The following is a 22,766-nucleotide window of genomic DNA, read 5'->3' on the forward strand; positions in this document are numbered from 1 at the left end:
AGACTGCAATTGCCTCACTGTTTCTCAGAAGAAACCTGTCAGCCTGTCATTATCAAAAGGGCAATTACAGTCATTTTACATACGGATTAAAAATCTATTTTTTTATTATTCCATTGTCCCCCTTGACCTGTTCCATACTGCTAGGAGAAATTTTGGGAGAATCTTTATTTTCATTTTTATAATGTTACCTACTCTTTCTATTTCAAATTTGTTCGTCTGATTTTAGCTTAATACGTACATGATTTTTTTAGTGAGGAACTATATTTTATACATTGTTATACGTATTTTCTTATTTATATATAATAATAGATGTCAACTCTGCTTCGATTACTTTTTTATGACCTGTTTGGCCATGCGATATGGTATCGTGATATAAAATCATAAGATGAACTTGATATTTTGTTTAGATATGCAATGTGGAATTTTTGTGTTCTATATTTCCTTATAAACATAAGAATTTCATAAGTTGTAAAATTATTAAAACGGCCCCATACGTTTACGGCCCCATATGTTTATTCAATCTTATCAAATAAAAAATTAATAAATCGCATAATAAATTATTATAAAGGTATTTGTAATCCGCTTAAGTAATTGTTTCATCTAGCTTTAATTTAATAAAAATAATTGAACATAAATTGTAGTGTGCGACTTTTTAATATAATCCTCCCACATAGTACGAATAATTTTTCAAGTTGAACTTGCATTTCTCGATCATGTAACTGAGAAGACGAACCAACATTGTTACTTTGAGGCATTTGTTTGTCAATATCATTCGCAACTAGATTTTCATGTTTATAGACCATAAATATTTTATACTTTAACAATCGGTACTTGTGTGAGTTAAAGTGTCTATATGTTGGTGAGAATAATAAATTTTATGTCGATGAGAATAATAAATTTTAAAAAGTAATGATGTGATTATAAATTTTATTTACATATGAAATAAATGGTTAGTAGATATAAATGTGGAATTGTTTTAACAAAATATAAACTTGTGGATCAATTTTTGTATTAAAATATCTCAAATCATGTAATTCCATATCATGCTTTTTGGAGAATATGGAATCACATCTCATGATATGGAATAATGAGATTGAATCAGCGTGAAATCGCATGTCCAAACGTTGATTTCATCTTACAATACCATATCGTGATATGGTATCGCATAGCCAAACGCCTACTTAGATTTTGAAACCTTTAAATTTTAGTTCCGCCGCTGAGTTGTTATGATTTAAGAGGAGGAAAAAAGTTAAAATTTTATAAACTAAAAATATTTTAAATATATTAAAATAATTTTTAATTTTAGTTCATAAACGTATCAAGTAAAAATTAAAATGAAAAATCATCGAAAGAGACATAGTAATTTTTAAAATAAATTATATTAGTTTGATATTTGTTTGTCTTGGTAGGCAGGGAATTGTTTATATTGCTAAATGGAGTCACATGATTGGTAAGATTGTTGTTGGGTAGCAAGGGGACTTGTGGTGGAAACTTGGAAGCTTGAAAAGGATCCATAGGAAAGTTCTAACAAACTTACCTAAATTCCTTTGTTATGTTCATGAACATCAAATTAATATTATTACTCAATTAGTTATGTAAGCTTTAATTTAAATTGAAAATAGTACTTCTCAAAAAACCCATTTTAGATTTATAGTGTTAATCGACTAGATACGACGTCTATGATAATAATTAACACACATTTATATTGTAATAGTATAAGAGATATATTATGAATAATTTTTCTATTTTTACAAGATAAAGATAAACATATTTATATTGTCCCCGAGATATTTTGTTGATGCAGAAATAGTAGAAGATATATTAATTTTGTAATGATTAAGAATTTAATTTGATAGATATGACATCACACTAAGTCTTACAAATTTGAATATAAGACAATGTTTTGTCTAATATTTATAATGTCAAAACATGAAAAAATAAATTTTAAAAAGGGCAATGATAAATTGATAATTACAAACCCCAAAATCCAAATCAATGTAGTACAACTAGGACAATATTTTTCTTATTTTTAAATGCATTTTTTCAGAATATATATTTTTTACAAAAGTATTTTTGAAGAAAAAACAAACTGTGTTTGATCAATTTATTTGAAAAATGTTTTTGATAAAAATTTGTGTTTGATTTTTTCACTCAAAACGTACTTTTGAAAGTTAAATTACGAAAAAAAAAAGTATCAATGTAGTCTTAATATTAAGATCATATTATAGAGACAAATTATTTTAAATGAGTATTATAATTAAATTTTTATTTTTGTCAAAATTAAAATCTACATATTCAAATTTTCAAATATTTTCAATTAATTTTATCTATAGATGAATAAAGATAAAGTAAATATTGATATAATATTAAAATGATAATTTAAAAATAATTCAAATATAAAATAAAATAAATTTTTAAAACAATTTCACAAATTAAATGACTACATACAAAATTAACACCACAAAAATAAATAAATATAGATATATTGATAAATATGCATATATGGCGGAGATAGTTTGATATTGATATAGATAATGTTTTGCTTCCACTTCTATTTTTTAAGAAGTAGAAATTCTTAGCGTCTATTCAACAACAGAAAAATGTTTTTGCTTTCATTTAAAAGTAATTTTACTAATTAACCAAACACCAAAATTTTTAAAAAAATATATAATTTCTTCTCAGAATAAGTGATAATTTTGATCTCCAAACATTAATGTCAAACAGTCTCTAACTAAAGTATATTCTAAAGAATGATCCATATATACTATCTTTTACTGAACAACGATTATAATACAAGAAAATAATCTATTTTTTGTGCATATTATCTATAAGATCCATTAATTAACGTGTGTATTATCCAACAAGATCCATTTCTTTAGGCATTCTTGCTTCTAATTATGATTATGCATGCATGCAGGTTAATTAGTTCCTAATTAAACTATTCTATTCACATAATCTTGAGAAGCAGTATTAATAAGTACTCCAAAGGTATTTATTGATATTGTAAATGTTGGGGTAATAGACAGCTAGAAATATAAATTAAAGGATTGTTAATTAAGTTTGATGGCTAAGGAAAACTGTGGCGTTAAATTTACATAATTGCTATCGACATTAAATTTGACCAACGGAATTATACTTAGGAGCGCGTATAAGTAATTTTGATTTTTTAATTTTTAAATATTATTTTGTTATCACAACAAATGAATTCCGTATGATTTGATAACTTGTAATATGGTAAATTGATAATAGTAATTTGTTTGACTTTTGACTAAACTCGAATACTCAATAATATAATAAAGAATTATAATTTTAAATTTTCATGATATTTCTCAATTATATATATATATATATATATATATATATATGATAAAACATAAAACGTTCTACTAATTTCCAATAGATATTAGAATAGACGTTAGTTGACTTGGTCATCCTTCCATTTTTATTTTTCAATATCAACACTTAGATACCATATGTATTTTTATTATCAGTTACATAAAAAATAAAAAATTTATCAATACGTACTATTCTGCTAAAATTATTTATTAATATGATTGAAATATATCACATTTTAGAGTGTATACGTTAAGACATTTGTTAGAGTGTTTTTTTTATACTAGATCATTCAGAACATTGAACTAAAATTATTTCAAGAAACTAAACTATCTTGATTTTTCATTTATATGGTAATAACATATGCATTTTAAAAATTGTATAAAAATATTATATATTGTAATAATGAACTCATCATATTTTCACATAATTTGAAACGGATGAAATATTTTTTTAAACGATTTACATGAAAATAAAGTCATCCTTTTGTTGTTGATAGAAGAACAAGAAAAGGATGAAATTTCCTAGTCAGACGAAGGACTTGGAAGCCTCTAGAACTTAAGTCTAGGAAGTTGCCTAATTATTTAATTTTCTAGTCTTTAGGAAGACCATTTATCACTTGGGTTGGCATGCAATTTATATATTATTCTAATCTATGTTAGAAAATTATTTTTCTTGATTTTTCTGCCTAATAGCACTAAAATTAGCTTATTTTATAAAAGAAATTAGAGTAGAATTAGACTTGTTTAATTAACGTTATTTTGCTAAAGCAAGTTTTAAAATGACTAATGGTTTCAAGAAAGAGAAAGTGTGTAAAGACTTTACACAAAATCTTTAAGGAGATTTGTCTAATTCATTATTTTGGTGTTTTATTCCCTTCACATTATTAGCCTTCATTTTTATTTTTTTTGCTATTAAAAAATAGCAGATACGGTTAGCATTGTTCTGATAAGCATCTTTAATTATTCGATTTTCCTTATCAAACACAAAAGAAATGGGATTTTTAGTCACTATAGACTTTAGCATGTTATCTTTTTTTTAAAAAAAACTCGGGCCGAGGAAGGGAAGGAGATTACAAGATGCAGAATCGAACTCGCATCAATAAGGTGAAAATTCAGATAATCAACCATCAAGGTGATTAGATTTTCCGAACTATTAGCATGTTATGTTAATAGATAAGTGATCATTAATTAACCAACCCCAATTTTAAATTTTTAATGGTGATAAACAAGATTACGATATGATGATGAAAATAGATCAAATTATCCAGTATTAAAACCTTAAGAAATGGATCTTGTTGGATAATATGAACGCTAGTCGTTATTTAAAACATGATCCTAATCAATGCAATTACTCTTTCCCTGTGTTTGGATAATTTGTGTTGTGAGTTTTAAAATAACAAATAATTAAAAAAAAAAAGAGGAAATAAGGTACCTAGGGGGTCTTATACTTGTAGCTATCCATTTTAATATTCATGTTTTAACAAAAATAATTGATCTAAAATAATTATCATTTTAAAACATCCAACACATGATTTTTTTTCATACTCGATAAATAAGAAAAGAGATTAATATAGTAAAAAAAACTACTAATAATTAAGTTAAATTACTTTTTTAATTAACAAAAACAAAATATGACAAAGAAAATGAATTAGTAATTAGTAGGACTTGGTCACCTTTCATTCTTGATCTGAATAATGAAAATAAAGCCATCCTTCTCATCACATTTTTTTGTAGAATTAAAAAGAAGAGAATTTCAAAGCCCCAAAAGGACTTGGAAGTTGCCTAATCATTCTGCTTTGCACGAAGACAAGTTTACTTGGTCATTCTTATTATGCAATTTATAATATTTTTTTCAATGTTGGATACATATTTATTAAAATTATTTGGTACAAAATGAAAAATTTACTGACTCCAACTAACTCATATTCGAACTGCATAGAACTTATTAGAGAATGTAGTGTAAGCTAGTCAATAGTCTCTTTATTCTCAGGTTCAAACTCGGGATTTTTAATTAAGGTAGAGTGACCCTATGAAGCCATGCAGTCTTCAGATTTAATTATTAGATATTATTAAATCTGATAATATGTAATAATTATCAGATTATTAACCACTGCACTGTAGGTTAAGGTCAGTGTAACTGTAAATCTATCAACTACATTTCGAAGACTATACCTCATCTTTCTTATTACAAACAACACATCAGCATTGTAAAAGATTCTGGTGCGGGTGTCCAGTATCAATGAGGATATAGAGGTATGATCCTTCATGATTTAAGTTATATTATTCAGGGGTACGGATAATAATTCAAATATCTAAAACTAGCATTATAAAGATGTCTAAATTATGAAATATTATATAGAAAAGTTACAAGTATCCTAAGGAGAATATTGATTAAGAGGAGAATTTCAAATGGTGATAAAAGGAAAAGATATTCCATTTTCTTCAATTTCAATTTAGCATTTGTTTTCATCTTGTCCAGAATTTCTCTGCTGAGTTTGGACACTGACCAGATCCGGTAAAGATCCCACACCCACACCCATGTCGTGTCGACACCAGTGGGGGACCAAAAGTTAATAGTCTGAGCATAGGACTAATAAACCAAGTTCGTTTAAAGCTTTCAAGATAGCTGTCTCTTGGGTTCGAGATGACGGACATAGGTCTCATGTCATATTACTTGGGCCTAGAAGTGAAGCAAATGGAGAAAGACATCTTCATATCTCAAGAAAGATATATAAAGGAGATTATGAAGTTCAACATGTTCTGCAACCTCATTAACACCCCAATGGAAAGTGGAAAAAAGTTGTGAAAGTTTGATGACAGAGAAAAGGTGGACTATGTTCAAAAATCTCATGGAAAGTTTGAGGTACTTGACCTGTACAAGGCCAGTTATGCTCTTTGCAATTGTAATAGTAAGTCGCTTCATTACTCTTAAATTACAGCAACAAAGTCATTTGAGAAAAGGATCAACATTTATTGTAGAAAAAAAAAGAAGACTGATATTTGTAAACCAACACTAGAATAGAGGAAACACAAATAAGTGTTTCCATCAATGAAGAGGGACAGATTAGGGATTTTCAAGGAGTGTAGCTCTTCCAGATATTCATAATGTTTCATATGAATGAATGCATCAAACAACAACCACTGGAAGGCCATTAAGATACTTGATTCATGAAACAGAATCAACTTCATTATTATTTGTTTTTTCCTTTTAGAATCAAAACTGTAAACCCAGATTTGAATTTAGAAAGCAGGCAGGAAAAAGACTTGATAGAATATCAGTGAAACTCACAGGAAAAAGATGTGATAGAATATCAGTGAAACTCACCGATCAGAGGCAGTGGAACAACATAAATCTCCAAGCGAGTGTAGAGACGGAATCTAGAAATAACAACCAAGAACAGAGAGCAGCAGTTATTGCCAGATTCAGACTTGTATAAATAAAAGGTACTAGACGAAAAGTCAGGATAGTAGAAGAAAGAACATACAAACAGAGTTAGTAGTGGATAGATGATGCTAAGACCCAGACAAGCTGGATGGCGATGAACCAAAAAGGCTGTAGAAGATTTAGAGCCACAAATAAAACAAGATAGAGAAGTGATACATGGCAAATTACTTTGATGTTAAAAGGCATCGTATATAGTTAAGTACTATGAGAAGTCTAAAATACCCTCAATTTGAATTATATTGGCAATAAGCAGACGTGTTGTTCGCACGTGCTTGAATTAACTCTTCTATATCATAGAAATGCTTTCATCACTTGAGATTTTAGCCTGTAATATCAGAAACAAGAGGGAACAAGCAAAGGAGAAGAACAAAATGGAGTGTCATCTGCTGCTTCATCAAAATCCCAAATTCCAACAATACTACAATGGGGTTAACCCTCATAGAACTATGATGGAAGGAAATCGAACTACGAACTACCAACTTCATCCATTTATAGGAATTCCATATCCATGCCTGCACATAATACCCAAGACCTGATGAAGTTTATCCTTTTCCCCCCAAGTTTTGTAGGCTTTAAGTAATATCCAAAGTGTTTTCTTTGAGAAGTCCAAATTCACTTTATCCATCTCGCTAAGAACTTTCTCCATTTCAATGAGTCGCTTTTGTGATGAATACATAACCATCTTGCAGTGGTAAAGGGACCTGCATATTTTCCAACCAGCACATTCTGCACGGCTAACAAAATTAGCAAGTTTGTCCACTGCATTGTTTCGGAAGTAACTTGAAATGATGCAATGCATGACACCAACAGTTGTGACGGATGTGTTACAGCTAAAGGCCTCATTTATTGAATTTTCCATCTGGTCTAACAGATCCTCCTTTGCATACAAACATATCAATATGACATTCAACCAAGGCCTATAATCATCTTTAGGAATCAACCTCATCAATTCCTCAATCTTTTGAACTTTATTTACATCAGAACTTTTACTATAAGCACATATCATAGATCGAATTAATGGGATTCCATATCGATCAACATGACCTTTGACAAGCTCATAGATTTCTTCCATATTTTCCAACTTACCAGAATGTGCATATCCTCGAAGCATCAATAAATGGGTAGTGAGATCAGGTTTGATACTTCCTGCCTTCATGACTCTATATGTCTTCTCCACATCATCCCACATCCACGCTGTGATATACCCAGCAATTAAATAGTTGTACGTACCAACATTTGGGCAGATACCCAAATCATTTATTTCTCGTAAAGTTGCCGCCATGTGATCTATCAGCATTAATCTTCCAAACACAGAGATCAGTATGTTGTATGTTACAATAGTTGGAGTACATGTTGCTTCCCTCTTCAAGTCCCGAAAAACTGATTGACACTTAACAGCCAAGCCATTGATCATATATGCAGTCATAAGGGCATTATATAAAGAGGTCGACTTGAGTCGCTTGTTAGAAGCCTCCTTGAATAGTTTGGCTGCAAGATCAACATTCTTTAACCTTCCAGCCATAACAATGGCCTTGGAATACTCCTCAACTGTCATGGGACTCCAGCAATCCAATTGTCTTCTTCTCCAGTCGAAAGCCTGATAGAAAATAGTCAAACTTTGTCTACTTCCTCAATGAGGAAAAATGGCGGAAATCATAGACTTAATATCATCTCTTAGGTAAAGGCATAGAGAAGAAATTACGTAATACAGTAAAGGCATACAAGAATATTCTTCAACTGTGGCTAGTAGAAAGGCACCAAAATACTATTGATTAATTGAAAGAAGGATTGTTTGATGTTTACCAAAAGAAGATCAACTGCTCGTCTTTCATCCAAAAACTCAGTTCCGTTTTATCCCCCGCCTAATTTACATAATCTAATCATAAAAGTTGTATTCACGCAATAACTCTATGATGTCCCAACTTAATTGACTTTTGCAGGGAGGGGCAGATCCATCCTCGTAGATATGAATCCATAACTTCAAAATCATAACAGATAAACGGTAAGAACCTTATTCAAATCCTGGATCCGCCTCTGTTTGCAAAATCAAGAAGTCCTCTTTGACCACAACTCAATTCATATATTTGTTTTATCATATCTTTTTTGTTCAAAGATTGGTGACTATCGAGATTTATATAGTTTCTAACATACAAAAGAATAATCACATTCACTTCAATCATTGCAAAACAAAATAGATTCAGTTATAACGAGGATGATATGTTGCATACAGAAAGAGAATCACCTGGAGCGCTAACCCGGGCGAAGATTTTAGCTGCTGTAAGAGCTCAACAACTGCAGAACCATCTGCATACCTACTAAACAACGAAACCCCTTTATCTGCTAATATTTTCTCAAACATTTCAGCATCACCACTGTATGCTAACAATTCATCCTTTAACTGTGAAACTTTTTCTCTCATATCTTGGTTGACCAACGAATCGGCAGTACTCCACCTGTCTGCAAATAAAGTAAATACATGTGGCCAGGCGGCGGGTTTGGAAGAAGATGATGCCTTGCTTGCTAATCCTCTGATCCACAACGTATTAGCTGAACCTCGTCCGATTGTATAACATGATGAAAACTTTTGGAGAATTGCTTCCTTCTGTAAAACATCATGAATTCTCCATACCGTCTTCATCATTGACAATTGACAAATAAGTAGAGAGTATCCTAATTTTACATAAAAATACAAAAAATGTAAGCCAACTTTGAGGTTTTCAAACGGCTAAATCAGTTCATTTGGCAGCTTAGATAACAACATCCACCGCATCACTAATTAAATCCAATTTCAACATTTATTTCAAAAGCTGTATACTATTCAAATGAAACAATTCCAAACGCGACGGGAGACGGCGGAAACAGACGGGAAGCAGGCAGGCGGAGGCGGTGGCACCGGTGCAGAACTTTGTTTGTCTCCGGAGACTTTCTATCTCAGTCTCGGTGAAGTGAGTGAACAGATGAGATTAGGGTTGGAAGCTCAAACCCCCAATATTTTTTCCAACAAACAAATACGTACACAATCGGTATATTTTGTAAAAATTTCATTGTACGTCCTTTTTATTCTCCCATTTACTTAACACACCCTATATGTTTTGTTTTTCTAAACGAAAAGCCACTATTAGATAATTTTCAAGAAAAAATTATATAGTACTTTTCTTAGATTATGATTTAATATTAAAATGCATATATCTAAAATTTTAGTCATATATGAAATTTTTTTTGAAGAGTGTCAATTGAGTCTGTTAATTTGTTGTATCGTGAAAAATTAATGTTTAAGATTTGTTTTAAGAACGAAACATATGTTTAAATTTTGAGTTTGGTGTTATGTAGTTGATTTATGCTGGACATACATAAGAGTGACTTTTTCATTAGTAATTTAGATGATTTTTTTTTTATTCGCACTACTTAGGGTTCATTGGGGAGAAGACTTTCTATCAAATACTTTTTCATACCCAGAACTCAAAATTGAAATTAAATGATTTTTTGCTTGTGTTCGTGCAATGTTAAGGGCCTCCCCCCTTTTCATAACGAAATACTGATCAAGCAAAGGTAATATTTTTTATCACATTAGTAACAGAGTAAATATGTCATTGCGATCCAATATCATTTTTGGTTACTGAAGAAGTACAAGAATTGTATGAAATTTAACATCATATTATGAATAGGAAAATGTATGATCTTTGTTGAGGATCCATTTATAGTTTCAATTGGCAGAAGCAGAGAGAGCACATTCCAACAAACAACAATATCATTTTGCTGATGACAGATTGTACTCTCTCTCTTCTGTCAATAGAACTTCTCACTTTGAATCCTCAACCAAATCTTATATGTAAATAAACTATACCGATAGCATGAAAAAAATATTTACGTTGTCAATGTATGTAGCTAAACAACAACAACAACAACCAACACCTAAGTCTCAAACAAGTTGTGGTTGCCTGGTTGGCTATATAAATTTTTCGCCTTTTGTTTAAGCCCAACTCATATCATAATATAAAGAAAGAACACTTAGCTAAAGAGTAGTAGTGTGAGGGGGGGTGAAGATTATAGTTACAAATGGTCAATTTATAGTGAAGACTAGAAGAGCCAAAGAGGGGCAAAAAGATTTTAATTCTCTGTTGGCTAATATTTTGGAAGGTACTTTGTATTTAGAGAATCTACTAATTAAAGGCAACAATAAGTGAAGTTCATTTTCATGTACATTAATTACAACATCTTATGATATTGGACAGAAGTAAGCTGTAATACATACTGAATTTATATGGAATTAGTGTTGATGATAATGAACCTCCAAAGACAAAATTGATGTTATATTTATCTATTTCAAGTGTTATAGATAATGACTTGATGTGACACTGCCAGTAATATTTAATAGTGGAGGAGAGTTTTATTTGATTAAAGATGAAAATGAGAAAAAGAATATTTGAAAATTGAAGTTGAAAGAAAAAAATCAGTACTAAGATTGAAAATAATCTTCCACCTACTAAGGGTTCTCTTCGTTCTATATTAGTTGTCACATTTTCCTCTTACACGGTCTTTAAAACGAACTAATCTAATAGAACACATGGTTTCTAGGAAAATAACAACTGCACTACCTACCAAACATGTTACTTTCAAGCCATAGAGCTGGATTCCTTTTTAGGATACCAGTGTCTATTGTAAATCCACAAAGAATCTGCTGCAACTCGTTCACTGTCTTGGTTACGATGCCAAGTATAATAGGCGTGAGTCCTGTTCTTAATTTCAAGAACCGCGTGCCCAAAACTAGCTTCACGATAAGCTGAGTAGCTCGGCTGTGGTTCTGTAAAACTGCACAAACAAAAACCAGACAGACTCCCATAAGAAAATCTTCTCATTACGATGAAATAAAAATGAGATCAGAAGGAATAGGAGTCTAACTTGTTAGCAATGCCTTCAATATTTCCACCATCCCCAATTGTTATGTATATAGGAGCGGAAGGATCTTCAATTGGCGTACTCTGTCCATTTGTGATGTTGTACATAACATTTGATACTCGTTCCTACGAAAGTGTCCATGTGACATATATTACCATTAATCAAGACCTATACATTGGTTCAAGGTTGAAATTTTATAGGATAGAGTTGAGGGGCCAACCGAGCGTTCATAAGAATGAACATGTCCTGCAAACACCATGTCAACCTTGTTCTGAACAAACCAGGACTCGAACATCACTCTCATGCTTTCACCTTCCATGTAATGATAGTTGTTGCTGTTATACCATGGAGAGTGAAGCAGAACGATTAGCCACGGAGTTTCAGTTCTGTTAACCTTGGCGAATTCTTGTTCAAGCCAACTATATTGTGGAGTATATTTACCTGAACAACATTATATAAGCTCAGTTACTACACAAATTGAGACTATTGTTTTAGAAAATTGAATTTATGTAGTTATTACCATAGGCTGAATAAGAGGATAGGACTATTATATAAGTCGATGCACGTTTGATTGAATACCACAGAGGAGATGTACTCTGAGATGCCTTGTAGGGTACATGATACCTATGTGTGTATGGCTTGAACGGAGTATTTTCACCCTAAAAACATCGAAAACACACTCAAAAAGAGTTCTTTTTTATGAACTATTAGTAACACATTGAAAGGAAGCATTACAATCTCAGGAGCAAAATCAAGTTCATGATTGCCAGCAGCAGTAATCCAAGGTTGATAGGCAGCACTCTTCTCAATAAAACGGCCAAATGTATCCCATCTCACGTTGTCATGAAAAGGGTAATGATCTGCATATGATAAATCACCAACAAACAACATAGCTTGGCCTTTTGGATTCGACAAAGAATGCTCCAACGTTTGATTTGAGTCAAAAGTTTGCCCCAAATCCCCTGCATCCAAGTATATCACATTGTAACAGACAAACAGATATAAAATCCAGAGGCAGATATAGAATTTAAACTTAAAGTTGAACTCGTAATAAATCTTGAATCATGCTCACCAATAATGCCAAATGTGTAAGGAACATCTGGTCCAACTTTTGGCGGAGTAGTGAAGGAGAATGTTCGAGTAGAATTATGTTCTCCCAGTTGATATATGTATGTCACATTATACTGCATTTTGACCACAAAAAAAGAAGAAGTAGAAACAACGTATCTCGAAGAATCAAAAGCAACTAGAAAAAACACAAGAACTATAGTCTATATATACCTTTAGTCGTTTGATTGTGGCATGATGAATATAACCTGAAGTATAATTATAGTATTTATAAGATGTGGTTTTAGCATGAGCTTTGTGTTTGTGATGATGATGCTTGGTGTTGGCCCCTTCTTCCCAAAAGGTGACATAATTTGATTGGCTTTCTAGTGGTGTTACCCATGAAACAATCACACTTCTTCCTATATGATCTCCTTGTGTTATATGAACCTGCATTATTACATCAAAAAATAATGATACACTACACTATTAAATATATACAACATAACACTATACAGTACGATACAATTCTTAATGGAACAATATGCAATAACCATCCAAACAAATTGCAAAATTAATAAATAAATTGGTAACGAACCTGTTCGGGGGAATTATAACCAGGGGGAGGAGGAAAATATTGAATTGGCATGTCAATTGAGGCTTCAGATTTTCTGATATAAGTGCTTGTAACACCTCCATTGCAAAAATCAAAAACTTGTAGCAATAACAAAAATATGACTAGCCTATGCATTGTTAGAGTACTTATTTTTGCTTAACCAATAAAGACTCTTAATGTTTATATTTAACTATAAGTAGTGATTATATAGAATCCCTCAATTATGATGAGTTGAAAACAAATTACTCTTCTAAGAAACCTTATTTATCTCGAATTTTATTTAGGTTATTTTATGTCTCTTCACTTGTTTAGACTGAAGTAATCTTACTGTGGTTGACTTGTAATAGACAGCCCAAAAATAGGAGATAGATATGTGGAAGAATTAGAAGTTCTATGGTTAAAGAAGAAAAAAAAAAGGAAAATACTTTTTATGGAGGAATGATTTTTATTTTTGATTTTGATTAAAATCTATTTAACGTAAATAAACGAAAAGGAATGAACTTATTTGCAGTTCCAAAGTTTTTCAACTCAAATAAAAGAGGAAAATATATTTAATTGTCTTACATTATAATATAAAACAAATACCTAAGCAAGTTGCTAATTTTTTTATAAATAATTTTTCTAATATTTTTTTTAACGGATATTAGCTTAGTTGAAATTCAGACAATTGTTTTGTTATGCTTGTTTCAGACTATGTTTTGTTTGCCATGCTTATTAATTTTTCTATAGGGCTTTGTTGCCTCTATTATCTACTTAACTAGGCGCAATTGCTTTTGTCTAATTTTGTATCTATTAACTATTTGTATTTTTTTTACTAGTTTCTGGGTATGTGCATTTTACATTATTACACGGACATATTACTTCATCTAAATTTCGTGCAAGAGGTTAGCCCGACGTGATGGTAGTCAAGTCCTACTCAACTCAGTCTCTTTCGCAACCTATTTTATCTAACGTTTTAGAACATTTTTCTTTTCCTGACTTAGATTATTTTTCAGACTTTCAATAAGGAAATCTAACACATAAACATACAGGCAAACCAACCTTTATATTTATAATTAAAACAATACAAAGGACTTACTCGTTGGAACAACAATTTTGTTCAACTTCGACTTAAGGCACAACCACAAGTTGATTGCTTCCTTAGACACTTCTTAAAATTCTCACGTTTTATTCTAAGTGTCTTGGTGAAATTCCATACTTAATCTTCCCTCTTTCACCTTAGGATAACAAGTCTATCCTCCTTACTTAGCCAAATTCGTCCAACACACAAGGCTGTCCATTTATAGAACATGTGGCAGCTTTGTGTTTACATTGCATAGTGTTGCGACAAATGTCTAACACTTGTCAAATGCTTAGCCCACTAAATTAAACTTAAGTTGACATCCCCAACTGATAAGGCATTTCAAATTTCAAATTCAAAAGCTATTATAAGATGCAATGAATCTCGACACAAGCGGTTACAAAAAGGTAACCACCACATGTGTTTGGCATGTGACTTGGCTGACTGGATCTCGTTTTTTTGCTGCATTTTTCTTCAATACATTTGACTCTAATACAATGTCTAAACATGTATAGTCATTGCTTCATCAAAGTCCATCCGTACATTTTTCATGCCTGCACTCCACCGACGCCCTGCGCTGCCTTAGCTTGCTTTGGTCATGTTAACTTTTAATCCACTCGTGCCATTTCTTGTTTTCTTGCTGCGTTTCATTCATAATTGACAATGCTTTAATTTAGCTCAACTCAATTTTTCCGCATTTGATCAGACCATATGATTTTAGCATGTCAACTTTGTCTACAACCGATGTCGGTCATGCCATGGGTTGTTGCCTTGCAAACATCCATGTCATGTCTTGACACTGTCCTACTAATATATTTGAACCCATTTGACCATGCCAATACTCTGCTCACACAACACATGATTGATTTCACCCACATTTGTCTTTAACAAAGTCATTCATGCCAACCCTTTGCCACGTCCATGTCTATGTCGAGTCACTTGGTCAGGACCCTTACACACGAGTACCCCATGTTATTGCATAAATATTTTGAAATGATACAAACGTAGATTTAAAGGGGAAAATGCAAGTTTAACTGATGAATGGTGAGCTTAGCCATCCAACTTAATTGTTGAGTATAAGATGATTAGATATTATTTCAACAATTAAATTTAGTGGTAAAATTATAATGATAATATTTCAACGACATAAAGGGGAGGATCCACATGGCTCGGCAATGGTGCACGTGCATTCGCTAACTTCGAAAAAAATGATGTATTTTTATGTGTATCTATCTTAACAAACTAGCAAAAAAGGATATAATTAACAGTGCACTCATAATTAACATGAATGTGCCCTTGTGCAATTGATAAAAGCTAGTGGTGTCACTTGCAAGACCCAATTTCAAACTCAACTAGACCTATTTTATTTTTTTATTTTAAATTTACCTTAGCACTAATATTAGTGCACCCAAAGTCATCAAAACCTCGTTCGCCTCTAACGACATATGTAAATATAAGTGACATCGGCTAGCTAAAAATACTTTATGTCTAATAGTTTTTTATGATGTATCTTTAAGAAATTGTAGCCACCTTCTTTTTTTTTTAAAAATGATCAATTGTTTGTATACAAGGAAATTAGCTGAAATCAATTGGGAAAATGCACACGTACCCCCCTCAACCCATGCTCGAAATTCTAGAGACATACTTATACTATACTAAGGTCTTATTACCCCTCTGGACTTATTTCATAAGTAATTTTCTACCCCTTTTTGGCCTACGTGGCACTAGCTTGAAAAAAAAAAGTCAACCAGCGTTGAGCCCACAAGATAGTGTCACGTAGGCCGAAAAGGAGTAGAAAATTATTAATAAAATAAGTTTAGAGGATAATAGTACCTTAGTATAATATAAGTATGTTTGAGATTTCAGACATATGTTAAGGGGTACTTGTGCATTATCCCAAATCAATTCTCAGTATCCATACAAACTTTTCAGTAAAATTATTAGACTGCGGATAAAAGGAAAATCAAACAGAAAATGCAGAGTAATTATGGTATAAGAAAAATAATTTAATACTCGCATAACTCACTATTAAACGACCCCTCAGGTTACCACTTTCACCTATGGTTACATCAACAAAATCCCTAAAATCAGCACCAAGTTAGAACATATGATTAATGATTGATGACAAACTACGAACAAGTAGTTGGAAAGATATATTTGTCACTAAGAAGAAGTACTAATGATTATTTGAATAGTATGTTATTATATTTAATATGACCAATTTTTGGGACCTTCAATTTTTTAAGCCTAATTTAGTGCGCCACTAGTGATTCTGTTGGCTTGTAAATCTATAACCGTTGAATTCACAAAGTGCGCCACCTGTAAATTTGTTACAATATTTTAAACATATGATCACATTAGTGATAAAATTTTAAGATATCCATCTCTAAAATATATAAAGTTAAGGGACTTACGTAAATCTTACTAATTTAGGAATTAATTATTTAAATACATTTTAATTTGCAATATAATGTGTCTTATCAGATTTTGGTGTCTTCTATATGTTCAAATGCATGCATCTTAGATATATGGAACCAAATTTAGGTGTAAATTGTTCTAAATACATTCTATCTAAGTGATTCACATGTATCTAAGGTACATATTAAATCTTATTTGTCTCCCTCACCTCTCTTGTCTCGTTCGCCACTCTCTTATATATTTGTTATCTCATATACATGCAAATTACTTCAGATACATACAGAGATACATGTATCTAGTGTGATACACTGGTATCTGGAGTACATACAAATCTCACTTGCCTTCCTCCCCAATCTTGCTCGTCTCTTTTCCTATTTTTTTGTGCATATGATAGTAAAAATACATGTATATATATTATATACACTACATTAAAAATGACCTTTAACATTAACTAATTAACGATAATAGCCTAATTGACGCTAAATATATATTATTAGCGGTAATTAACACTTTTTATATATATTCCTAAAGTCTTTAGTGACATTGGATCTAATGATACTTAACTAATATCGATAAAAACATTAACACTCTATATTAATGTTCTACTTATTGCGGCTAAAAGTTATTTTTATTATTATGATATGATAGTGCGGGATGTCTAATTATATAATTGTTTCTTTCAAATAGACATTTTTGACATTTCTTGGCCACTTACGAATGAGATTCCAAATCCATGGAAATAAAATGATTAACAATGCTTTTCTCTGTTTTGTAATGCAATGAGTATTTAAAGGAAAGCACTGAGACAAGTTGCAAAATATTTTAACCCTCAACCACTACAGAATTCTAAGCCAAGTGAATGTTAAAAACAACATTTTCACAACTTTGATACACTGTAGAACAGGAAAAAAAACATGAAAACATCAACTAAACAGAGAAATTTAGTTTATATTTCTTCCAGAATTACACTTTTGTAAGTTCCACAAAAAAAAATTATGACAGTTCTATGCTAACAAGAAAAAGAATAGGAGAAATTAAATCATTTCATCGCGGTTTTGGCAAGGTAATCGTCATCTCATTTATGGATACATCACTTAACTGCTGAGATTGCCAACTGCTACGAAAAGCAGGTTCTTTTGGTTCATGGATAGGCGTTGTTTCGTTGCTTAACATGAATGATACATCAGACATTGTTGGTCGATCAATAGGGATTTCTTGAACACAAAGAAGGGCAACTAGTATACATCTTGTTGCTTTGTTATTGTCGCAAGTTTCTCTTATGGAAGGATCGATCAACTCCAAGATTTTTCCTTCTTTCCACTTATTCCATGCCTAAAAAAAATATTCAAATGAGTTGCACCATAAACACGAAAATAAGTGAAAGAAAACAGAATTAGCTAATGTCTCGAGTGTTCTTACCCATCCTAAGAGGGACGCGGAAATTTCAGTCATTTTAAAAAAGTCTGAGTTACGTTCACCACTCAGGATTTCTAACAGCAATACTCCGAAGCTGAAAACATCTGATTTCTCTGAAAATTGTCCATATACTACGTATTCCGGAGACATATAGCCACTATACCACATTTGCATAAATCAGTCTCCATTAGAAATACAGAATGACATAAAGCTCCGAAACCACAAATCATAAGGGGTTATTACTTACTATGTACCAACGACTCGATTTGTATTGGCCTGTGTTTGATCAGTTCCGAAAATCCTTGCCATTCCAAAGTCTGATATTTTAGGGATCATCTCTTGATCTAGCAAAATGTTGCTTGCTTTTAAGTCCCTGTGGATGACTTTTAATCTCGAGTATTTATGCAAGTACAGCATTCCTTGAGCAATTCCTTCTATGATCCCCAAACGTGTAACCCAATCGAGTGTAAACTTTAACGAAGGGTCTAAAAATAAAACTGAACATCTCATTAACCAAATGAAATTGAGAGGAATAAAAAATTTAGAGCTATGTGCAGTCTTAAAACGGAGTAGAAGACGAACCAAACAGAAATTTGTCCAAGCTGCAATTGGACATATACTCATAGATTAGTATCTTTTCCTCCCCTTCAACACAGCATCCTAAGAGGCTGACAAGATTCTTATGCTGCAGTTTCGCGATTAGCTTCAATTCATTCATAAACTCCTCCAGTCCTTGTGATGACCTCTTGCTTAGTCTTTTGAGGGCTACGTCTCCGAACTCATCTAAAAACCCCTGAAACAGAATGTTTAAATCCACATCCTTCATAGTCATGAAACGAAAATGAGACGCATGATGTCTCTCTCAAAGTAGCAGCAGTAAAATATCAACACTGAATTTAGTTTTAGCACCTTAAACACAGGACCAAATCCACCTTCTCCAAGTTTGTGTTCTCCATGAAAGTCGTTAGTAGCCTCTCTTATTTTCTGAAGATTGTATTGCAGCAATTTCATATCGCTTTTTTCAACCGAATATAAACCAGACACGGACCTAATGAAAGCTTTAGTTCCATTCTTCCAGCCTAAGCATCAAACAGCAATCCGTAAAGCAAGCCAGTGTAATTTATACGAAATTCGAGTTCAGTATTAGTAGTATATTAGACACACCTTGTCTTCTCAAGTGCTTTCCTTTGAAGATAATGAAAAAAATACTTATAAGAACAAAGATGACAGATATTGCAGAAACAATTCTCGCAACGAAAACTTTGTGTCTGTGAGCTGAATTCCAAGATCCACCGTGACTAACTGCATCCAGAAGACAAAAAAGTATATAAAATTTAGTTTTCTTGACCAAAGACGTGTAGAGAATCGTTTGTTAGTAGAATTAGTAAGGATAGAAGTGAAAAATGTACCTGGCTCAGAGCCACGAACTCGAACATTGAGAACTCTGCCAGCAGGAAAGTTGTGTGAAAGGTCCAGTAAATCTCCAAACCAAATTAAACAAGTGCTATTCGAATAAGCATAAGCTGAGCAAGAACAATTCCTTATACACCGCGTTTCACAGTCCTTAATGCTCATATGTCCTAACGAGATAGCATGATCCGGAAACTTCATATCCTCGTCATGTTTCAAGAATATGTCTCCGCCATCACAACTCAATGCTACTTTTCTAACACAACCATCATTCCATTTCCCGTTCTCCCAATCTGTCGAAAATCTTGGTTCAAATCCAGTTAAGCATCTGCATAATCCACTTGATCTAACCTCACAACTGCCAAATGGACCACACTCCGCGTAACCTTCACAAGGAGATTCTGGTACCTGAAGTTTAACTATCCACTTATTAGCACTTCGATGCCAAACCAACAACTGAAGGTAACCATTAGGATGCAAAACAATCCTTAATGTTACCAACCCTTTGGTATAACCATAAGTAACAAAAGCTCCATCATTCCCCGAAACAACAGAAATATACCAAGCAATTCCTCCTATATTCCCTCCAGAGTATTCATTACTATCATCAAACCTAAAATAAATTCTGTTCTGCTTCAATATGTAAAAACGCGTCCGCCCTTCAGGATCTATCCCAAACGAGAAATTTCCAGGCCGAGGATCTTCACTACTTGTCCACGAATTGATCAGAATTCGTTGTCCTGTTTTTCTATTATAACCAACTTTCATATCAGGCAAAAACGTATCGGTAGGATGATCAAAGCTCTGCCACAATATATCAGACTCACCATGTAGGAGCACTAGATTTCCATTATCTAGTAGTGCTCCTACAGTAGAATTTGAAGTTATGGATGAAACATTTGATGACCAAATAAGTTGATCTTTTACGTCAAAAATCACTAAATTCCCATCATTGCCAATAGTGAAAACAACAGTAGAATTCTGAGGAATTCGAGATTCTCTATTAGCAATCCAAACGACTGTTTGTTCAGGGATCGTATTGTACCATATGCCAAGATAAATGAATGTAGAATTACGCGGAGTGAAGAAGCCTAACGCAAAACTTCCATCAGCTGAAATCATTTTCTGATTACCAGTAATTGATTTGCCCATTTTGATACTTTCTTCACTCGCCTGAAGCGTAACGAATGAACAACAAAATATAACTAAAATAGCTACAACACAATCCAACTCCATTATTTTTCCTACTACAGCTCCTTGTGATTTGATCTGGTTTAAATGCTTTCTAACAACTTTTTTTTTAAAATAAAAAAACAAAAACAGTATCATTCTTTTTTTTAAAAAAAATTGTGGTCCCTATTTAGCAACACATAAGAATTTTGACTATACTTTATGTATCTACCCACTTTTGATATAGTTTCTGCATACTAGGAAGATTAACTGAACTGGACATTCAGCTTTTTTGTACCGTTCTCACACTGTAGAGCGATCAATAGTTATGAAATATTCCGTGAATATGAAAGTGATAGTTATGGATGTTGATGAAAATGATGAACAATCGACTCAGGATAACAAAGTCATGTGGTTTGTCTACTTCGCATGCTTGTTGCATTCAAACTATCACATTGTTCCAGTGTCATGGACACTACTTGTTATTTGTTGCAATGAAAATCCAATTGTCTTGTAGTACAAACTTATGATTAATTTTGATAGTTTTTAAAACTTATGGACATGAAACATATTTTTTCTGAAAAAGTTAAATATGTTTCCCAAATACTATGGTCAAATACATGGAAATTTTGCCAAATTTTCATCCAAATAATATTTGTCAAAAATATTTAAAAATATGTGGACAAATGCTAGCTTAGTATTTTTAAGAGATTTGTCAACATTCATTTTCTTGATTAACTGAACTTAAATAAACCTCGATTTTGCAATATGAGTGAAATATATCTTTAAGTTCTTGACAAGTTTAAAAATATATGTTTTCAACACTTTTCTCGACTTTATTAAGACTTCATGTAGCAAATCGGGGTATATAGAGTACTTTTAATGCTGTCAAGTTCAAAAATAAAACTATAGAGTACTTTTAATGCTGTCAAGTTCAAAAATGAAACTAATAGTTGCGTTCAATTTAGAGTGTCCTCTCTATTTTCAATTGAATTCACATTAAGATGATGACTCTTACTAGTTCTTAAGGATTCAACGGCCTAACAGAACTTTACAAACATGGATTTTAATGTATATAAAATGGATTTTTAAAAGCGTGTGTGTATATACACATTATATATTTGAGAGTTATTATTACAAAATCAAACAAGAATTTTCACTTTTTAAAAGTCAAAACATTGTACTAATAGAATTGTAAAATTAAGTTTTCAACCTAATTTACATTCTAAAAAGTGTTTCAAGTATTTAGCCTCTTTGAATATGTCAAATTTCACTTTATTTATATTGATATAAATGATAAGAAAGACTTATAAACAGTAACAAAAATATGCTCAAAACTTACCTGGCACCCAAGTTTGAACCCACATAGAGAACATGGTGGAAGTTAGTTGAACACGCAAATCATCACCTAAAGTGTATAACATAATGATGTTTTGTGACATGTGATACATATTTTCCTATGTCATTTTAATTGGCGTTTGACTTTGGCATACTCTGTATAAGAATATATGTTAGAGATTTATTCATTAAATTAAGGAAAACTTACACGACAAAACAAATTTATATTATTTAATTATTCATCATAGTTATAATTTGCTATAATTATCATTCGCGATTAACATTATAGATTAATTACATGGGCTGACTTCGAATTTGTATAATTAGTCATGTTTCTATATGTATAATTCGCAGAATATACAAATACATATGTATAATGTACAATTATTTAACCTATATACATATACAATTCACATCTCTCCCACTCTTTGCCCTCTTTCACCCTCCTCTCTCGTCCCTCTCCCAATCTCGCTCGCCCTCTTCCTCTCTCATTCTCGCTTGCCTTATATACAAATGTATATGTATAATATACAATTATATACATATACAATTTGACCTCTCTCCCACTCTTTGCCCTCTCTCACTAGCCTCTCTCCTTCCTCTCTCGATCTTGCT

At 32.0% G+C, this 22,766-nt stretch overlaps 3 protein-coding genes across 4 annotated transcripts; all 3 read right to left on the bottom strand.

Annotated features, from left to right (window-relative positions):
* Window positions 1-6,617: 6,617 nt before the first annotated feature.
* LOC107026451 (pentatricopeptide repeat-containing protein At2g30780) lies at window positions 6,618-9,799 on the bottom strand. Of its 2 annotated transcripts, XR_003579389.1 has the most exons (4): window positions 9,023-9,799; window positions 7,003-8,377; window positions 6,821-6,888; window positions 6,618-6,713 (listed from the first exon to the last, which is right to left on the bottom strand). XR_003579389.1 is itself a non-coding variant. In XM_015227417.2 (2 exons), the coding sequence occupies exons 1-2, from the start codon at window positions 9,419-9,421 to the stop codon at window positions 7,262-7,264; spliced, it is 1,515 nt and encodes a 504-aa protein (XP_015082903.1). In that variant the 5' UTR covers window positions 9,422-9,799; the 3' UTR covers window positions 6,876-7,261. The 2 variants fall into 2 exon arrangements, 1 of the variants encoding a protein (XP_015082903.1); XM_015227417.2 differs by lacking the exon at window positions 6,618-6,713 and having other exon boundaries at window positions 6,876-8,377.
* A 1,594-nt stretch (window positions 9,800-11,393) lies between these two features.
* Window positions 11,394-13,387, bottom strand: LOC107025252 (purple acid phosphatase 6-like). The gene is made up of 8 exons (XM_015226047.2): window positions 13,322-13,387; window positions 12,958-13,173; window positions 12,749-12,860; window positions 12,412-12,638; window positions 12,197-12,335; window positions 11,897-12,117; window positions 11,680-11,801; window positions 11,394-11,589 (listed from the first exon to the last, which is right to left on the bottom strand). The coding sequence occupies exons 1-8, from the start codon at window positions 13,370-13,372 to the stop codon at window positions 11,394-11,396; spliced, it is 1,284 nt and encodes a 427-aa protein (XP_015081533.2). The 5' UTR covers window positions 13,373-13,387.
* Window positions 13,388-17,745: 4,358 nt separating this feature from the next.
* Window positions 17,746-20,885, bottom strand: LOC107024356 (G-type lectin S-receptor-like serine/threonine-protein kinase B120). Its single transcript, XM_015225320.2, has 7 exons — window positions 19,643-20,885; window positions 19,398-19,535; window positions 19,143-19,312; window positions 18,816-19,026; window positions 18,481-18,718; window positions 18,237-18,390; window positions 17,746-18,149 (listed from the first exon to the last, which is right to left on the bottom strand). The coding sequence occupies exons 1-7, from the start codon at window positions 20,877-20,879 to the stop codon at window positions 17,862-17,864; spliced, it is 2,436 nt and encodes an 811-aa protein (XP_015080806.2). The 5' UTR covers window positions 20,880-20,885; the 3' UTR covers window positions 17,746-17,861.
* Between the last annotated feature and the right edge of the window lie 1,881 nt (window positions 20,886-22,766).

Source organism: Solanum pennellii, chromosome 7, assembly GCF_001406875.1.
Source record: "Solanum pennellii chromosome 7, SPENNV200".
Taxonomy (NCBI): Eukaryota; Viridiplantae; Streptophyta; class Magnoliopsida; order Solanales; family Solanaceae; genus Solanum; species Solanum pennellii.